Source organism: Poecilia reticulata, linkage group LG9 (genome assembly GCF_000633615.1).
Source record: "Poecilia reticulata strain Guanapo linkage group LG9, Guppy_female_1.0+MT, whole genome shotgun sequence".
NCBI classification, from domain to species: Eukaryota; Metazoa; Chordata; class Actinopteri; order Cyprinodontiformes; family Poeciliidae; genus Poecilia; species Poecilia reticulata.
In genome coordinates, this window is record NC_024339.1 from 13678594 (window position 1) to 13696585 (window position 17992).

At 37.3% G+C, this 17992-nt stretch overlaps 2 protein-coding genes across 3 annotated transcripts in view; both read left to right on the forward strand.

Moving 5' to 3' along the window:
- The window catches only part of cenatac (centrosomal AT-AC splicing factor), a 6362-nt gene extending 1905 nt beyond the window's left edge, over positions 1-4457 (forward strand). Inside the window, exons 3-11 of the mRNA XM_008418042.2 lie at positions 234-332; positions 401-467; positions 709-771; positions 1658-1725; positions 1829-1940; positions 2047-2077; positions 2728-2829; positions 2965-3097; positions 4194-4457. Coding sequence (XP_008416264.1) covers positions 234-332; positions 401-467; positions 709-771; positions 1658-1725; positions 1829-1940; positions 2047-2077; positions 2728-2829; positions 2965-3097; positions 4194-4296 — 778 coding nt within the window. The 3' untranslated portion in view covers positions 4297-4457. The remainder of the gene's footprint in view (positions 1-233; positions 333-400; positions 468-708; positions 772-1657; positions 1726-1828; positions 1941-2046; positions 2078-2727; positions 2830-2964; positions 3098-4193) is intronic.
- Positions 4458-7534: 3077 nt separating this feature from the next.
- Positions 7535-17992, forward strand: part of atosb (atos homolog b) — a 29338-nt gene continuing 18880 nt past the window's right edge. For both annotated transcript variants that reach the window (XM_008418045.2, XM_008418044.2), the window contains exon 1: positions 7535-7915. The gene's annotated coding sequence lies outside the window, so the exon portion shown is untranslated. The remainder of the gene's footprint in view (positions 7916-17992) is intronic.

The window sequence follows — 17992 nt, forward strand, 5'->3', positions numbered from 1 at the left end:
ACAACAAGTACAGGAAAAAAAACATAAAGCTAACCTGTTCAAGGGGAAGCATAATAGGTCTAATTTTTGAGAAGGACCTGTATATGTTGAGGACTTCATTAACTTCTTTCAAACGTAGATCAGGCTATATGTAATTTTAAACTGTAACTTGATCTGGGAATGACAAATCGTTAAGTCAAAAAACTGGGTATTAAAAACTGGGTATTAAAAATCTCAAATACTTTTCATTCCAGACGAGAACACAGAAACGGTACTTATAAGTTTTGGTGGGACAACAAGGCTGATCCCAAGCTTAGAGACAGAGTCCTAATCACAGAGGAAGAAACTGAAAGGTAAGACAACAAGTTTGTATGAAAGAGATATAGATTTAAAATCAATTACATTGTTTGGTTCTTTCTAGGTTTAAGGCTGAAGTGGCAAAGGTTTTAGAGTGCTTTGTGGAAAAGGAAGACGAGTATATTAAGCAGGTAATGAAAAAGCATTTTGAGTTGTACTTTTCTTATTCTTCTTGAGATTAAACCAAAACATCAGCTGCGTGCTTACATAATTTCATTTGCACACTTTCTTTTTACATTGATCTGTCTTGAATTAACTTATGCTCTAGAGTTATTTTAGACTGGACTATGTTCACGGGCAATGAGCCGTGACAGTGTGCAGTGAATGCTAACGAACGGTATTGTTTTCCTGCTTATCTTTCCATGACTGCAGCAAGCTGATGTTATCCGGGCCCAGGAAAAGCACCGCCAGGAGGTCTTCCAGTGTCTTTTAGAGGTTTGTTTTCCAAAGATGCAGTGGCCTTGGCTGGTATTTTTCTATGTAAGAAGAAAGATCCCTTTATTTTCCAGTTGAATGTTTAGTCATCACAAGAGGTAAGCAACATTCACCCAGCTTCTATGAGATTGGGTTGCACAGATTTAACTAGTTAGGATTTTAACTTATGCAAGTTGTAATAAAGTAAAAGCTATTTGGAAATTCAAGTCAAGAGGTGTAATGAGGGTAACTTGCCAACTGATCGACATGAGTTGGAAAGAAACGTTGAGTGGAACTTGCAGGATAGAAAAAAAAAAGAATAAAAACAATGTTTGTAGCAAAATTGGTTATGAATTTTAACAGTTTCAAGGCAAAATGTAGTAAAAAAATGTAAATAAATGGGTCTATTTATAATAACTTGACTATATATTTTAATCTATCTGAACAAATACATTAAATAATTGTAACATTTGTTTATATATTTAAAGCAGCTTCAAAGATATTCCCCCTAAAAATCACTCATCATTTCTCATCAATCTTTGCACAAATATTTTTAATAATTACTAAACTTTCTTCACCGTACCTTCTATCACTTCTCCTATCACCACACATGCAAAAAGCCATGCTTTTAATTATTTTTCCTCTTTTTTTCTTCCTTTTTTTTTTCAACCTTTTTCACCTTGTTCCATATTTTATGTTTGGGTTGTATTTTATTTTTCTTTGAGATTTTTTTCACCCTTTGTCAGTTAACCATACATTGTAGACATAAAGAAGGTATTAGTCGATGGTTTATTCAAATATATGTGGCCCAAAATTGTTTAATAATAACAGAAAACTGAAGTTAAGCATTATTAGATGTAAGATATCCTCTGTGAACCCATGTTGGCTTTTCCTGAATCAATATCAGCCCAATGAAGAGCGGGAATCATCAAATGGACCCAGTAGCACCGATCCATCGGTGGAGGTTTCTGTCAGGTAACGCTGCGTCGACATAAAACAATAAAGCATTTTATGTTGTCACTGATTTCACTATGAGTGATGTTTCTGTTTGGGGCTCATCGTCTTGTCTGGGAACCAGTTCTCAGTTTCAGTCTCAAGTGTCGGAGCAGCAGGTTAGGGGCAGGTTTGACCCGATTATTGAGGCGCCCTGGACACTTGCAGGACACAGCCTGACTTTTATTGGTTATCAGGTAAACTCCCAGCTTTTTTATGTAACTTTGAATGCTTATATGTTTGTATTATTTTTTCACTAATTTGGTGCAATTCAGTAGTCAGTATTGTTTTTCTCTTTTGCAGGATTCATCAAGCAGTGGAAATGTGCATACAGGTAACATCTTGTTAATTCTTTTGTTATTCATATTGTTTTCCTGACTTCACAGTGACTGACTTCCGAGATCTGTCTCCACACACTGCAATCAAGCACAATTTTGGAAGAATGGATGTATTGACCTTATGTTTGTCCACAATGTCTTCTATTTTCCCTCTAAATTCTATTGTGCTGTATGACGGCTGTAGCTTGGCTAAAATCAGGCCATCAACTGAAAAATGATCCTAAACAAAGCAGGACAACTATAGCAACATGACAGAAAATAGTTGGTGTTGAAATGTTTCAACATGAAGGAAATTCTGCAACAGAGCTGTGTATCTACAAATTCAAGTAAACCTCATTAATCTGAAGCAATGTTGTGAAGAAAAGTGACTCAGCATTCCTGCATAGAGGCTGATTAACCCATACAAAAATGGCAGCTTTAAACTGGGTGGGCGCCCAAGCTTTTGAATCATTGATTTTCTTTTTTTTTTTTTTCCATGACTGCATTGACAGTGAGAAAAAACATTATTTTTGTCTTGACTGTATGTTCTGTCTTATCTATTTTTAATTGAATGTTTTGCTCTTCTCACATGGTGTGTTGTTTCTCCAGTAGGTTTGAGTTTAGCTCAGCATTGCGTTGTGTGTGTGTGTGTGTGTGTGTGTTGCAGGAGCAGTTCCACCTTGGCTCCAAGATGATCCACTAGAGGGGCCGTCTGGAGCAGCGGCACAGGCTGAGATCGGCCCGTCACTCCAGGACTTCCTCAAGCAAAGTACTAGCCGTGTTATGAATTAGCACTTGCATTGTTTGCTATACAAAGACCAACCAGTCATTAAGTCTGAAATTTGCATTATCTAAATTCAAACTTTTTGATAATGTTTGTATTGCTCCTCTGTCTTTTTTCCAGAGGAGCAAGAGAAACTAAGGAAGCTTCCTCCGAATAGAGTGGGAGCCAACTTTGATCACAGCTCTCATACAGACGCCAACTGGCTTCCCTCTTTTGGTAGAGTGTGGAACAGTGGCCGGCGCTGGCAGTCCAGGTAAGATCCACAATGGGAAAAGAATTGCCACTTCTGAAGAACATTGGAGATATTTTGGGGGAAAATAAGAAACCATTTGGCAAGGCTGTATTAGTTATAAGTAAGACAATTTAGTTCCTTCAATCAGAGGTCCAGACAATTGTCACAACGGACAACAGTTATGTACAGTTGTCCGTTATGTTCATACAGCAGTACAGTTATGTTCATAATAGCAGCAGTGTGTTTGAAAAGGTGAGTAAACCTCGAAATCCTTCAGATAAATTGTATTTTAATGAACACAAATGCATTGGGGGACACTGCACATTCTATTTCAAAGCAAAAAAGTCGAAAAAGTAATTGAATATTACAATATTTTAAAGGAAGTGAAGAAATACAATGCTAAAAAAGTAGCAGCTTTGACATCTTTTTTATAAACTCAAAAATAAACTACATAAACTAAGAAATGCTGGAAGATTCATCTTTCCTGAGCATCATGAACTAATATTTAGTTGCATAACCACGGTTTCTGATAACTGCTTCACCTCCGTGGTACATGGAGTCAACCATGTTTTTACAAGTGGATGGTGTGTAGCTGGTGAATCCTTTGCTGTCATCAGTCAGAAGGCCCTTCATAAATAAGCGCAGACTGTTGTTTTGTAATATGCTTATGTGGTGAGTGTGTTACAGCATTGCTTAGTGCCACAATTGTGATTAAAACAAATATCAATTATCATTTTACATTAAGCTGCGGTTCTAATGGTTCATTTGTTAGTTTTCATGTTCAAGCGTTGAAAAGATGTCATATTTCTCCTTTACATTCCACCCATGACGTTTGATGTCAGTGTGATTTAATACAAGCTGCCTCTAAGCTCTGTGAGATGGATACATATGCAGCATGTTTTTAAATGGATAATGAGGAAGCCTGCATTCAGTTTTTTCTGCAACAGCTTAATGTTTTATTAAATCAACTGACAAAGATACTGAAAACCTGATTCTTGTAGTCAAAGGAAGACTTCAAATTTACATAGTTTGATCCAGTCACACTTTGTCTCAGCTTAAGGAACCTTAAAGTCTACACTGTTGTGATTTTTTTATTATTATTTTTTGTCCCCAACAGACACCAATTCAGACAAGAGGAGGGGCAGAAGAATAAACAGAAGAGGAAGCGGGAACATGAGACAGGCGGATCAAAAAAAACAAAACCAGCCGCCCAGTTCTGACATTTAGAACTTGATTCCATGCATTAGTACAGTACTAAGGTTTGGAATGATGTTGTTTTTATGTGTTAAATTGGTTTTTATGCAGCATTTTTGTGAAGCTTTCTTTCAGCGTTGAAACCAATAAAACACCCCACTTTTAATAAAGACATGTACCGACTTGTGCTGTGTAGTTATAATTTACATAATGAAAAGCCTGAGGAAGGGTAATTTTGTTAGTAAGCCACATTTGAAATTGCATTTTATGTTGACAGAAGTCGTGTCATGCTTTGTTAGGCTCTTGCTTTGCCCTACAGTTAACAGAAAACATCGTTTTAAGGTATTTTTATTCCAGCAGGGGGCGTAAACAATCCAAATCAATCAATCAATCAATCAAATTTTATTTGTATAGCACATTTCAGCAGCAAGGCATTTCAAAGTGCTTTACATAATTAAAATAAAAACAGAAATAATCAGTGAGAAAGAGAGAAATAAAAAAAAAATAATAAAAAAAAACAAAATAAAAATAAAAACAAAAAAAAACAAAAAACATTACATCATTAAAACGTCGAAAAGAAAGAAGAAAAAATTAAAGACATAAAAACATGGAAGACATCAAAACCCGCACTCTAACCCTAATTCAGCCATAAGCAACTCTAAACAGGTGGGTTTTAAGTTGAGATTTAAAGGCACCCAGTGTTTCAGCTGTGACACTTCAAATGACACTGCATGTCAAAAAGTTAACAAGATATCACTCCTGTTTTTTATTATGAATGCAGCTTTACCTTTTTTTAGCATATGTTTTCTATTTGGCCAGGCTGTAACCCTATAAATGATGAGCTTTCACCCCCGTTTTCAGATCATGTTACGGACAGAATTACGAGAAAAGTGGAGCAAAGGCAAATGGGGTCACTTGTAGATGAATGACTGCTTTTGAATATGCAGCATGTGGTGTTCCACTTCCCTATGCTAAAAAAATATATAGCATGCAGCCTTTTAAAGTCACCTTAACTTGTCAAGAAGGAAGTTGGTTTTGTGTCATATTTTCAGTAAATTAAAAATACATTTCCAAATGTAAAAAAGACAAAAGAAATCATATTGGGCTTGTAGGATTTTTGTAAGCATAGGGTTTATACATGTAGTCTGATTTTCTGTCTAGAAATAAGTTATTTTATCACAGTGACATTTCAGATGTTCTACTTCAAGCTTGAGTATTCTACTGGGTAATTTGGAGCAGGAGGGCTCTATTCAGTATTTTGTTTCTTGAACTGCACTCTTCTGGTCAGAGGCCTCAGAATTTATTCATGTTTTCAGGCCTTGTCTTTTCAGAACTTCTCTTTGAGCTTCTCTTGACCTTCTCATATTCCTTTGTTATGTTGCTGCTGCTTTGCAGCGCTATGTCTCTCACAACTGCCCTCTTTTCTACTTTGTCCTCAACCACAATGTCCAATAGGTGAGCCATTACCTGTTAGTGTAGAATTGGACCTCAGGGATCTGACCTTTTATCATTCGATGCTAATCTAGACGGTATATCCCACTTTGACTGCATTTGACACAGCTGCACCTGTTCAATTCTGTTTCCAAGAATAGCAACTCGATACATTTAATCAGGCAAATGTGATAAAGATGACTTACTGAATTGACAACCGACCATCATTACATTTTATATCCATAGAAACAGCTGACTTTGAATGTCATGGTTGTTGGTGTTAGATGGGCTGGTCTAAGTATTTCAGAAACTACAGATTTCCTGAGATTGCGCCATCCTACCTTGTATCATCATCTCAGACTGGTGGTGGTGTGGTAATAGTGTGGCACATGCTTTCTTGGCACACTTTGAAGCCTTTTAATATCAATCAGGTGTAGTGTAAACATCAGTCAACTAAGGTTTGTTGTAAACCATACCAAAACCCTTTATAAACACAGTGTATCTATCTTTAATTGGTACCTCCAGCCAGCTAATCTGACATGTTAAAGTGCTAAAATTTTGAACTAATTTGTTAAGAACAGTGAACTCACTGTAATCCAGTGGCCTACACAGTTACCAGACCGGAAATGCTCAGATGATTCTGCGGTCATTGGGTGGTTCAGAGATGAATGTAAATACATGTACCTGGAAAACAGATTGGACTAGAGATGCAACAGTAAAGCTGTCTACAAGAAGAAACAGAGCAGAGTTTACTTCTTGAGGAAGCTGAGACATTCTATTTATTTATAGTATTCGCAGTAAAATGCAGCACATTGTCTCATGAGTGTCTTCAGAGGCTACTTTAGACTCGCTGTGTTACAGACAGCTACAGGTCTTCCTGCCCACAGCCGTCAGCATCTACAATTGTTTGAAGAAAGTTGTACGAGTAGTTACATTTAAATTTCCTCTGGGCATAATAAAGTATTTTATTATAGAGCACCTTTGAAGTTTGGCAAATGTGCAACTGAAAAATGTGCGAGGAATATTTGGGACACCTTGCTGAATCTGTCACTAATGGCTAAGGCAGTTATGAAAACAAAATGGAGTCTAACATGATACCAGCAAGATATACTTAAAAGTGGTCACGTCTGGTTGAGCTACTTGGCAGCTGTAGCTAGGCATTTGACACCAGGTTGTTTGTAAATAATGGCAATAAAAAACTAGGAATTAAAACAATGAGCTTGTTAAAAGTTTAACGAGACAGATGAATGAATGGATTTAGAGCATATTTCACTTCGTGCTTACAGGCCTTTCTCCTTTATCTTTTCCTTCACATGGCAGAAGAAAATAAAGCCCCAGTGTGCTAACATGGGCGTGGAATCACTGCAGCTGCCAGGCACTATAGGGAAACATGTATCTGATCTATTCTTAGCTCTGTGAAAACATGGCTCTCCCTAATTCAGTACAAATGGGAGGAAAAGAAGGGGATTACCACTCAGTCTGATACAGTAAACGGCCTCTGTGGCTGTAAGATATTTACGTTTCAGCCACGTATCGTTGCCGATTAACTGTCTCGTCCTTCCTTATATGCAGTAGGTAAATGTTAAATATCAAAGGGTTTAGTGTGTATCGAGGGTTCAGCACAAAAGCCCTCCTGGCTTTAAAGACTGGGAGGAGAGAAAAGCACGTGTAGTGGGTGGAAGTTTAACTAATCCACAAGCCAATCAAAGAGCAGTATTTTTGAATAAATCTGCATGTTTTAAAAAATTGGTAGTGGCTGAATGTTGATTGGGTAAAAGAACCACAAGCAGCCAATCGGATAAATGGCAAAAGCCCAGCTGGCCGGTAAGTCCCGCCTTCCGCGTAGTTGTCAGCGAACCCCGGAAATGTACCTTAAAGCTACAGGAGAAATTTCAGGCTAAGGTTACAACAAGGAAAACAGCTGCGAATACACACACAAAACAAGAAGACACAGATATAGAGGAATGGACGTAGCTTCGTAAAGCAGCAAGCGACTTGTGTGAGAGGACGAGACTGAATGTATTCGAGTATTTTGAGCCGTCACCTCCGCTACTCAGACGGCTAACTTCTGGCTTCGATTTTCAAGTGGCAACGTTGACGCTGCAGCCAGCAGGGCAGCGATAACAAAAAGGCCAAACTCCGAGACGACAGGAATGCGTCAGTCTTGACTGTCTGGGCTGTGTTTCGTTTCCTGCGTCCACCTTTATTTGAGAGGTTTGTAACCCCAGAATCATCATCATCATCATCTTCTCTCTTTTTCTTTTTGGGTAGCCATTTATAACTGCATTATTTGAAGCTTTCAGAGTGTCTGTTGGGAAATAAGACAAAAGCTTTCTGTTTTTAACTTGTAATATAGCTCGTTCCGGCTGAAATTCTTCCCCTGTTTATCATCCAGGTTGTGACAGACATCATTCTTAAGAATCAGGTCAAAGAATGACTGGCATCCAGTCAGAGACAGCTGATAACCTAAGAGTAGTTTGCAGGATTAAGAAAGGGGGCGTTCCCCTGCTTTGTCTGTTTTCTCTGCACTTTTTTATTCGTCCGCATGCACCCTGTGCTGCTATTGATAAAGAAGTGTTAATCAAAATGTCATTATCATTCTCTTGAGTTGTGCATTTGTCATGGGAGCGCTTGTGTTGCATGCATGCTTTATTTTAATCTTTTTACACTCTTGGGTTGTGCATGTGGAGACTAAGCAAATAGGGAAATATCAACAAGCCATGCAAAATAACTGTAAGACAATGCCTCGAGCTAAGCAAGGGAGTTGATGATGATGAATGTAAAGCGTGCAGGTGACTAGCACAGCAGTGGGTGTATTGTTCCCTTTGATTGCACTTGGGAGCTGTGTTGCATCATGCACTGCACAGGCTACTGATGCTGGCCTTGTAGCCTTGTTTCTAAAAAAAAAAAATCTATCATTTGCTAGCCTTTTATTGCATTATTGTAGGTCTTATCGCCAATGTACTGCCTCTATTTATACTGATAAACATGGGTGGATGGCACTTGCTTACACATTATGCACACATGCTTGCAGACTCACACTGCCTCACCTTTATTGCACACGTGCATGTGGGAATCCTGCAGCTGCCTCACATTCATCCAACCTTAGAGCTATTCATATTTCACACGCATATTAACATAGTGTACACATCCACATTGCAGCAGCAAAGTCCACGCTTTGCACTAAGAGCCCACCCCCACCTCATTCTCCCTCTCTCTGTCTGGGAGAAAGCAGTGGGCTTTGTCCTCAGCTGAGCGTGACGTCATGCAGATATTTGCTGTAACCAACCCTGAAGGCATTGTACATGTTGTTCAGCAGGCCTGGGCCTGGGCTTGTCCTGTGCAAAAACACACACCCAGGAAAGAAACCATAATTGATTCTTGGACAATGTTGCAGGTGAAGATAGTGGAATTTTAAAAATGCAGTCATTTTACAGTGGTAGAAAGGACAGCAAGATCAGTCACTGTAAGGGTGATTGTGGAACTCTGTTGGATGAAAAGACAGCAAAAACTGCTGTGTTTGTGTACTTTAATGCTCAGCCTGAAGGAGCTGAATTATATGCTTTTATACAAACAAACCAGTAAAGAACACCGGATTATGCAAGATAGTGTTCACGAGGGACCTACTGTGTGCTTTTTCATCTTCATATATGAAACCACCAGTGTCTAGTTAGGCTGTTTAGAGGATTAATGCAATATGATTAGTATGGAACTTACTTGAGGGTAGTAGCAATGAAAACTGAGTTTTTTCCTTTATTCTACCTAAACACAACAACAGCCTGCCGATGCATTATGTACCTTGCCTGCAGCTCAGTTACAGTTTCCACTTTTATTGATGGGGAGGTCAACTGATAATCTGAGACACTTAAGGGACACCATTCATCTCGTCATTTGTGTGTTCACCCTGTCTTTCAGCAAACACAGTTCATCTCATGCGTAACGGTGTTCTGATTGCATGGTTACAGTTCATGGCTGTGGCGTTCTTTGGTGGTGCTTTGTGAAGTGGTGGATACTAAACGCTTTGAGCTGATGAGTGCTTGTCGTCAGCCCTCCAATGAATGTCTACAGGATTTTATGTCAGAGATTACAGATGATTATGTTGGTTAGATCCAATACTCGGCACGGCTCTGGGGCTATATTGATCTCCAATACGGTATGTGTGGCTGCATCTGAATGCTGCTATTATAGAATCAAAATTACTTTTGTCAGATTTGACTGAAAAAGATTATTTTACAGGTACAAGAAATGGAACTGGAATAAATTTGGTTGTTTAAGTAATAATATTACTTTTTTCAGAACTAATTACTTGGGATAGACAAATTTAGAGGAGTAAATGGTGTCTTGACCTGTTTTTTGACATCCAAGTAAACATATGAATGAGCAGGCATTCATCCATGAAAATACATAAACTACAAAATTAAAGCCAATCATTTTCTCTCTTTGTTTTTAAAACAGAAAACTGTACATTTATGTTGAGTACTCAGGTACTCAACATAAAGTACATCCTAAAATAGCAATACTCTTTGCTCAGGCATCTAAGAGATATAACAGGTTTAGATTAAATAGCTCACTGAAAATGCACACTATAGTTTAGTTTCCTTAACTCAACTTATCTTTTTTAACATTTTAAATAAACTGGTACATGTGAAGCTTTAATTATTGTAAACCGTGTGTATGGTTAGCTTAATTTTTTTCTCTTTATTATTAAATCTCTGGCAGCTTTTTTAAAAGGACAATATGTCCTCAAAACCAACAGTTTTCCTAAATCTGTGTTTTATTGAATTTTTTTATATAACAAGGAGCTGGAAATACTCTAAAGATGTTTAAATTAAAGACATGTCATTGGTGTTTTCCTGTGTTTTTGAATCCACGTATTGAAAGAATATTCATAGTCAGACATTCATGCATGTAATGTTATTTATCAACCATTTTCTTTACAATATATGTTGAGTATTACAGATGTTTTAATTTCAGATTTCCAAGGCAGCTCAAATCCTCCTCAGTTGCCCTAATCATGTTTAATCAATGTTTTCCTGTGCTGCTTTTTATTGATCTCGTTTGATCTAAAGGTACTTGTTTGCTGTTAGATTTTGGGACCAAAGTCAATGATTGAAGATCTTTACTATGGGATAAAAATATGTTAATGTTGTATATTTGGCCGATTATATTTCTACTAAACAAATTTGACTGAACTATTCCAGTCTATGCAACAGGAATACATTAACTACTGTTTAACAGGAGATTTATTTATTTTTTTTCATCTTTTAAGCTCTTCATTTCAGCTCAGTCTCCAGTGGCTAGATGCCTTTTTTATTAATTGGACCTAAATCTCAGCTGACATTAAGAGGAGATGGCAAGATGACTGCATCACTTGCTGAATTAATCAGCATGGTCTGACATTACAGCCTGAGAAACAAAGGTCTACGATATCCAGCTACCAATGGCTGTCTTCTTAGACTAGCAGAACTTGGGCATGTTCTGCAAAGTTGAAAAGCATTTTCTAAAACATACAAAAAAGGTTCATGGTATGCAATTTTACAGAAAAGAAAAATCCATATTAGATTATATTCACTTTTTATATTCTCATAACGACTTCTGTAATAATTTTTTCCCACCCAAAGAAAGAAACTCCTTGACTGCATTCGGGTTGTCTGGATCTCTTCTTTGCAATCCCAAAGTTTTGTTTAAGAACAGTAGGTGGGATGTTGCTTATGGCCCAAAACACACATTTTGTGACTGCTTTAAAGCTGTGGCATCAAGACTCTGGAATGTCTGTACTGTTGTAGTTAAATACTTTACTTTTTAAGCAGACATTTAGTTTGACATTGGTTTTATTGATTTTGTTGTAGGTTTGCCTTTTATATTTTGTATTTCATATGCATTGTAAGGCACCATAAGATTCCATATTGTATGGTAATACAGTTTATTCTTGAAGATTTGATTTACTTGATCAAATCTTACAAATGTTGTGCCATGTTAAGTTAATAGCCTTTCATTTTTTGCCATTAAGCCACTTAATAAAACAGACTGATGGTATGTTGTTACGAAATGTTAAAGGTCAATCTAATTGTGGGATAATCATGCTCTACCAAAACCCCTGTCTGGTTGTCATTCAGAGCTTTTACTCAAAAGTGATGAGCAGTGCAACTGCAGTTTCTTAGAAAATATAACTTGAAAGTGGTTATTTACTTTCCTGGCTAATTATTAATCATAAAATATTAAGATTCACAGTCTTAGCAGAATTAGGTGGTGGTGATAATTATAATTTGACATCTACAGCAATGTAAATTCTAATAATGTTTTCAGGTCTTCAGTTTATTATAATGGGATAGGAAGATTTGTGGTTCAGTGTTTAGTGTGGAAGCATTTTGTGAAGGTTTTCTCACGCTATTCCTAACTGCCCATTTGCGTGTTTGAGCCACCACATAGAAGATCCTGTGGTCAGTCGTTTTGGTAATCTTTTCTCTTTTCGTTTGAGATAACTCATTACTGCATAGTCTGTGTTCACTCTTCAGTGCAAGATAAACTCATAAGTTTCAGTCTTTTAACTCGTTTCCTTTTGTTTGTGTCTCTAAAGTAAAACTACCTTTAGTAAATCTTTTGTCATTGTATTTTACATTATGCTCACAGTTTTAGTGGATATAAACTCAGATTTTTTTTTTAGGTCCTATTGAAGACCACGTGTGAATGTGGTGCGTTGCTTTCTGTAGAGCCTTTTATATTTTTAAATAGCTTTTCTATATGTGCCAGAATTAATGAGTAGTTATTGGAAGGTACAAGTCTGTATTATATAGGTCAGCAGAGAGCTCATCATACTAAGACTTGTTTACTCTCAGCCTCTTTCCTGTCACCGTTTTGCTCTCTATACATGTTGACTTGTTTCTTTTTTATGTTGTCACATGATCCATTTTTCAGTATTCTGCTTCTCACTGTGGCAAACAATAGCTTAATAGAAAAGCTTGACTCTTGGCATTTAAATAGCTTGTTACTCCATGTATTTTGAATAAAAAAAAAACACATTTGTGACCTTAAAGTAAGAGAAGTGAAACTGTGTATACAAATGTTTGCAGTGTAACTGCAGTTCGACTGCAACTGTCTGTGGAGACTTTGCTGCCAGATCAAACACTGATATTTTTAACCAAAACACACAGCAAGAACTGGAAGAAGCACTTATGGTGGCTTACATAGTGTTCCATTTCTGTACCTCTGATTCTGTAATTTGGATCTGAGCATGATGTCCAATCCAACTAAGCTATGATTTCAAGGACAAAAACTAATTGGATTTGCAGATCAACATGGTGAGGTTAACTACTGTTAGGAATACAAGCTATTCCCAAAACATTTCTCTGAATTTTTGTATTAAGAACTTTTGCAGCAACATGTTCACTAAATAAGGTTGTACAGGGAACCACCCACCTATTCACGGTTCAGTAATTGAAGATTCACCTACTTGTGGATTTTTCTGTGGGACATAACTCCACATTTCATAGAGCATATCCAAAATATTCAAAGAAAAACGCAGATGGGAATGGAGATACCTAGGCGCAATGCTACTTGGCGTGCCGTTGACTGTCATTTGGAATGATGTCAAGGAACGCCATTCATTTTCCTTGCTGCTGATTGGCTCTACTCCCAAGAGCAGAATTAAGGAAGACGGTTGATGTTAGATCCTGCAGTATTTCAGAGACAGTTTCCACTATATGTATCATACTGGAGAATATTTGGTGTTTTAACTATTAAAATAGACATTTTCATATAGTCATTTTCAGATGGGGTCACTAAGCCCTGTGAATTAAAAGATCTTCACAGTATTTCTCTCTTCATTTGCATGCTAATTACTGCACTACATCAGTGTGTTGCGTTGTAAAGGCAGTTGTATGTATGTGACTCGTTTCCCCACTGTGTGTCATCAGAGATGGGAAACTGCTTTGTTCTTCTGCTGTTGTTTAAGATGTGACGTAAGGACCAGGGGACATGTAGACAACTATTTAGGGGTGAAGAAGAAAGTGGCAGGGAATGTGTGGAAACTGTGTGAGGGAATTGTAAGCATCACAGGTGCAGACAGTGTGAGTCAAACAAATTCGGCTCAGTTTTGGTTTCTACAATCCTATCTTGTTGACTCTACAGTATATGTGGCTATTTTAGTGTACAAGACTCGTATGACGTTATATTGTTTACCACCGAAGTGAACAATAGCGTTAAGTAATAGCTCAATACCAGCTTCACATTTAAAACTGAGGGTTTCTTGCGAGGCTTTCTGCATTAAAGTCTTTAGTTCTTTATTCACATTAGCTCCATACCCATTTTGAGTTTGGTATTTGTCACCTATGATTCACACTGACATTGTACACACTGTGGCTTTTTATGATGCATTTCTTTGCAACACTATCCTGTTAAATATACAGACTTCCATATGACTACAGCTGCTATTTGACCTATTAGCTCACACCCTAAAAGATAAACTTGGCAGCAACTGGCACTTGCACTGCTAATTATCAAAGTAAGTCCTTTTTTCCAACAGATATAAATAACTCAACAAGAAAAATGTACACATCTGAAAGTTAAACACCTGAAAGTATGTAATCACTAACAAGCTGTAAGCAACATAATATGCCTCCAATGGGTTTATTTCATGTTCTGATGGCAGATGCTCACAAATTAGTTTATCCAAATCAACTCTCTAGCATTGAAGACTCTAATAACTAATCGTTGTCTCACTTTCCAGGCTCAAATTAGGGCCAAATTAAGCAAAAAATCCTGCCCTGTTTTACTGTAGTGCAAAGTAGGTGTAGGTTCAATATGGATTGGTTTTGGTGAAGATTAGAAGTTAGTGTTTGGGTTAGGCAGTAGACAGTGAATGGATATCTCCTTCAGTGACCTAATGGGATTGCTGAGCAACCTTCTCATTGTAAGTTAAACTGACCCCAGGATTAACCCCAGTCAGACCTTTAGTTGACCTTTATTTTTAAATTCCCACACCAAAATGGATCAGAGGCCCTGCATATTGGAGCCTACAGACATGCACATATTATTTAATTATAATGAAATATTAGAAAAACTAATTGTAAAATACCACATTTAATTCACATTTAATTCGTTTAATTCACTCTTCTGCTGCATCTGCCAGTACAAATCTTAGGATACTTTCAATGTGACTCACCATTTTTTCTACTCCTAGCACACTTGGGTGTAGAAAACTAATCTGGAGAAAAGGGAACTCATCTGGATGGAGAAACATGTTATTGTCATGCAGCTTGAATCTATTAATCTATGTAATTGCCCAGTGTTCACTGTACACTCAACCGTCCTTTGCAATATTTCACTCTATAGCCCTCCCAGAAATGTAGTTGTTAATAAGCTTTAACTGTTCTTGTAATATTTCTCATCATCCATTTTAGTTGGTAACCATCAGGTGGCTTGTTTGGTGAAATGTGTTGGCAAGAAATTGGGCAAGTGCTTAAGACTTAGTTTTTTCCCCCCTTCTCTCTCTAAATATCTATTTGAAACACAAGCAAAAGCAATGTGGCACAATCATACAATGCAATAGTTCCCCTAGCATGAAATTAAAGAGCATGAGAGATAGGTGAAAAGAGAAGCAGCTGAATGTAAAGTGAAGGATTGAGAACTGAGAGGGAAAAGAGATGAGGTGGAGAGAGAGAGAGAGATCTTTATTTCCTGTCCTCCATGAATAGGCAGCATGTTTTTCTGGAACATTCCTCTGAGCTGGCCGGGCCTGTCACCAAGAATTGGGCTGCCACACTTTTTCCCCATCTCCACATTTCCTCTAATTGCAGTTTTTGTATTACTGGATATTGTACAGAAGTCACTTCTTGATTATTTTTCTTCTACACTGTTTGGTTCCTTTATCTGTTTTAAAGAGCTCTTATCAGAGAGGAAAGTGAAAAAAATAAGTCTTGCAATTAGTATTAAATGTAGGCTGTGAAAGTTGCGCAACTCTTGTGGTAAAAGTTACAAATCTTAAATTGGATTTAAGTAAAATAAGATCAAGTGGATTGCATAAAACTTTTTAAATGTAAGTTAGGGAATTTATTCATAGCAGCACATTGCATGACACTACAGGATATAGAAGACATCTTGTAGTATCATATCATTGTGAATTAATTGATTGCTATGTGAAAATTGTCACATAAGTGGAAGCAGTGTTATCAGGTTTATCTGTGTTGATTTTCTGGCTAATTTATACACAAAATGTCTAATTTGGACAATTGAAACTGTTTATTTTGCTGAAATCTAACAGAGGTTAAGAGTACATTAAACAAGATTGGGTGAGTCTTTGCATATTGATCACTTGCATCTTCAACCTGCTCTTACCTTCACCAGATCCAGGCAGTCATCACTAGATATTATTAATGTTTTCTTAGCATATATGTATTCAGTTTAGACTTGTATAACTCGATGAGTAATGAGCCTTACCTTAATGTAATCAGAATTTGGAATACACTCATCATGGTTATATGTTGAATTGTCATTATTATTTGTTCTTATTCATTTCATTTATTAGTTTAATTTAAATATAGCATCTACAATATGCTGCTTTAATCAGCATATTAAAGCAAATCAGCATATCAATGCTAGCAAAGCTAAGCTTAATTAGATCTCTGACTGCAGGGTGATAGCAAAAGGCTTAAAGTAGGGTTCTCGGTATGTGTGGAATATGCACAAACCAACATTTATGGGATACTTGTCATTCCTTGGCTGCATTAAAACTTAATTCATGACAACAGTTGAGGGGTTAGGCATAGTCCACAAATTTTTGTTTGCATTGATATCTAGACTGTGGGAAGCCAGTACAGCAACTTTTCTGTACTGGCTTCATACAGACATTTCATAATTTGTCTATGAATTTTGGCTATTATTTTCTTGATGTAGCCCAACATTTATTTGACAGTGGAAAGAGGTACTTGCATTAAATACAATCCTGAGCTTTGATGGTTCTTGTGTTCAATTTTCTGTGAAGCGGGTTTTTGGCTCTTCTTCTAGTCTTCAAATACAAGCTTTGAGCCTCTGTGTCCTGCAACCTTTAGATGTCTCTGGTCCAATACACCAGAATCCAATGGCTGGAGTATGTGGTCGAGCCATCGGACCTTCACCACAGATGTGTCTGTGTTGAAGCCATGCATCCAAAAGTTGCAGGACACTGGCTGTCGAGGGCTGGATTTGAAGACCCGTGTTTGAGACCAAATGGGGGTCTCAAGCAGACATCTGTTTTTATGCGAGTGCTTAAGGTGATCTTCAAACTTACAGTTGTTTCAAAAGACTTTCCCAAGTTGTATAAATCTAAAATCTCCTCCTTAGATTTTTACTAATTACCTCAGACCTTTACAAATGTTGTTAAAAGAGATTACAATGGGTGGGTAACAGCATGCAGGAACTTGCCTATCCAACAACAGTAAAATTTGATCATGATATGATGGTGGTTTATAGATCTTGTTCTGGTCTTAACACAGCTGCCTCACAACGGTAAACTGAATATCTATGACTTCAAGAAAGGGGAAAAAAAATTGGTTGTTTCTTTTAAGATATGAAATGGATATTTATTAACACATGAGATCAACGGACGTTAATAGCTTACAATCTCTTGACATATTGGAAACATCAAAACATTCAAGCATATTTAATCAAACAATTTCACTTTTTTTTTAAAGATAAGTCATGAAAATTATTTTGACACTTAAAGACTGAATAGTTTGTGTCAAATTTAGAGTTTAGTGCACCTCACTATGTAGAGCTCAATCCACACAGGAGTACACACACATCTTCAAATGTGCTCATATGGGCGTTCACCCCCTCCACCCTCATACACATATGCACATTATTATACTGTCATTCCACCCGTCTCTCTCATCACCTCACTCTCTTCTTTTTGTCCTTTCCTTCCTCCTAACATGGAGCGTGACCTTTTCACCTTTCAGTCAAAACTGTGACTAATGGATTTTCTCGGAGTTATCACGTGGGTTAAATTTCTGTTTCGCTTAGATTTTAAGGATGTAATTGGAGAAGAAGATAACATTTCTTAAACACTGATGGTGTCACTTTGAAGTCTGAAATCTGTAAGACATGGCAAAATTTAATTACTAAGACTATTACAAAACTTCACTCTCCTTCAGCAGGATCCAAACACAACACCAAAACACATTCTCATGTTCCAGACAGCATTACAGGAATGTGAGTGTTTGATATTGCGAGTCTGTACTTTCAGCCTGTCTTTCTCTTCTGGTGGACTGGCTGTGCCCTCGTATAGGGGGAGGGTCTCCACAGAGGAAACCCACC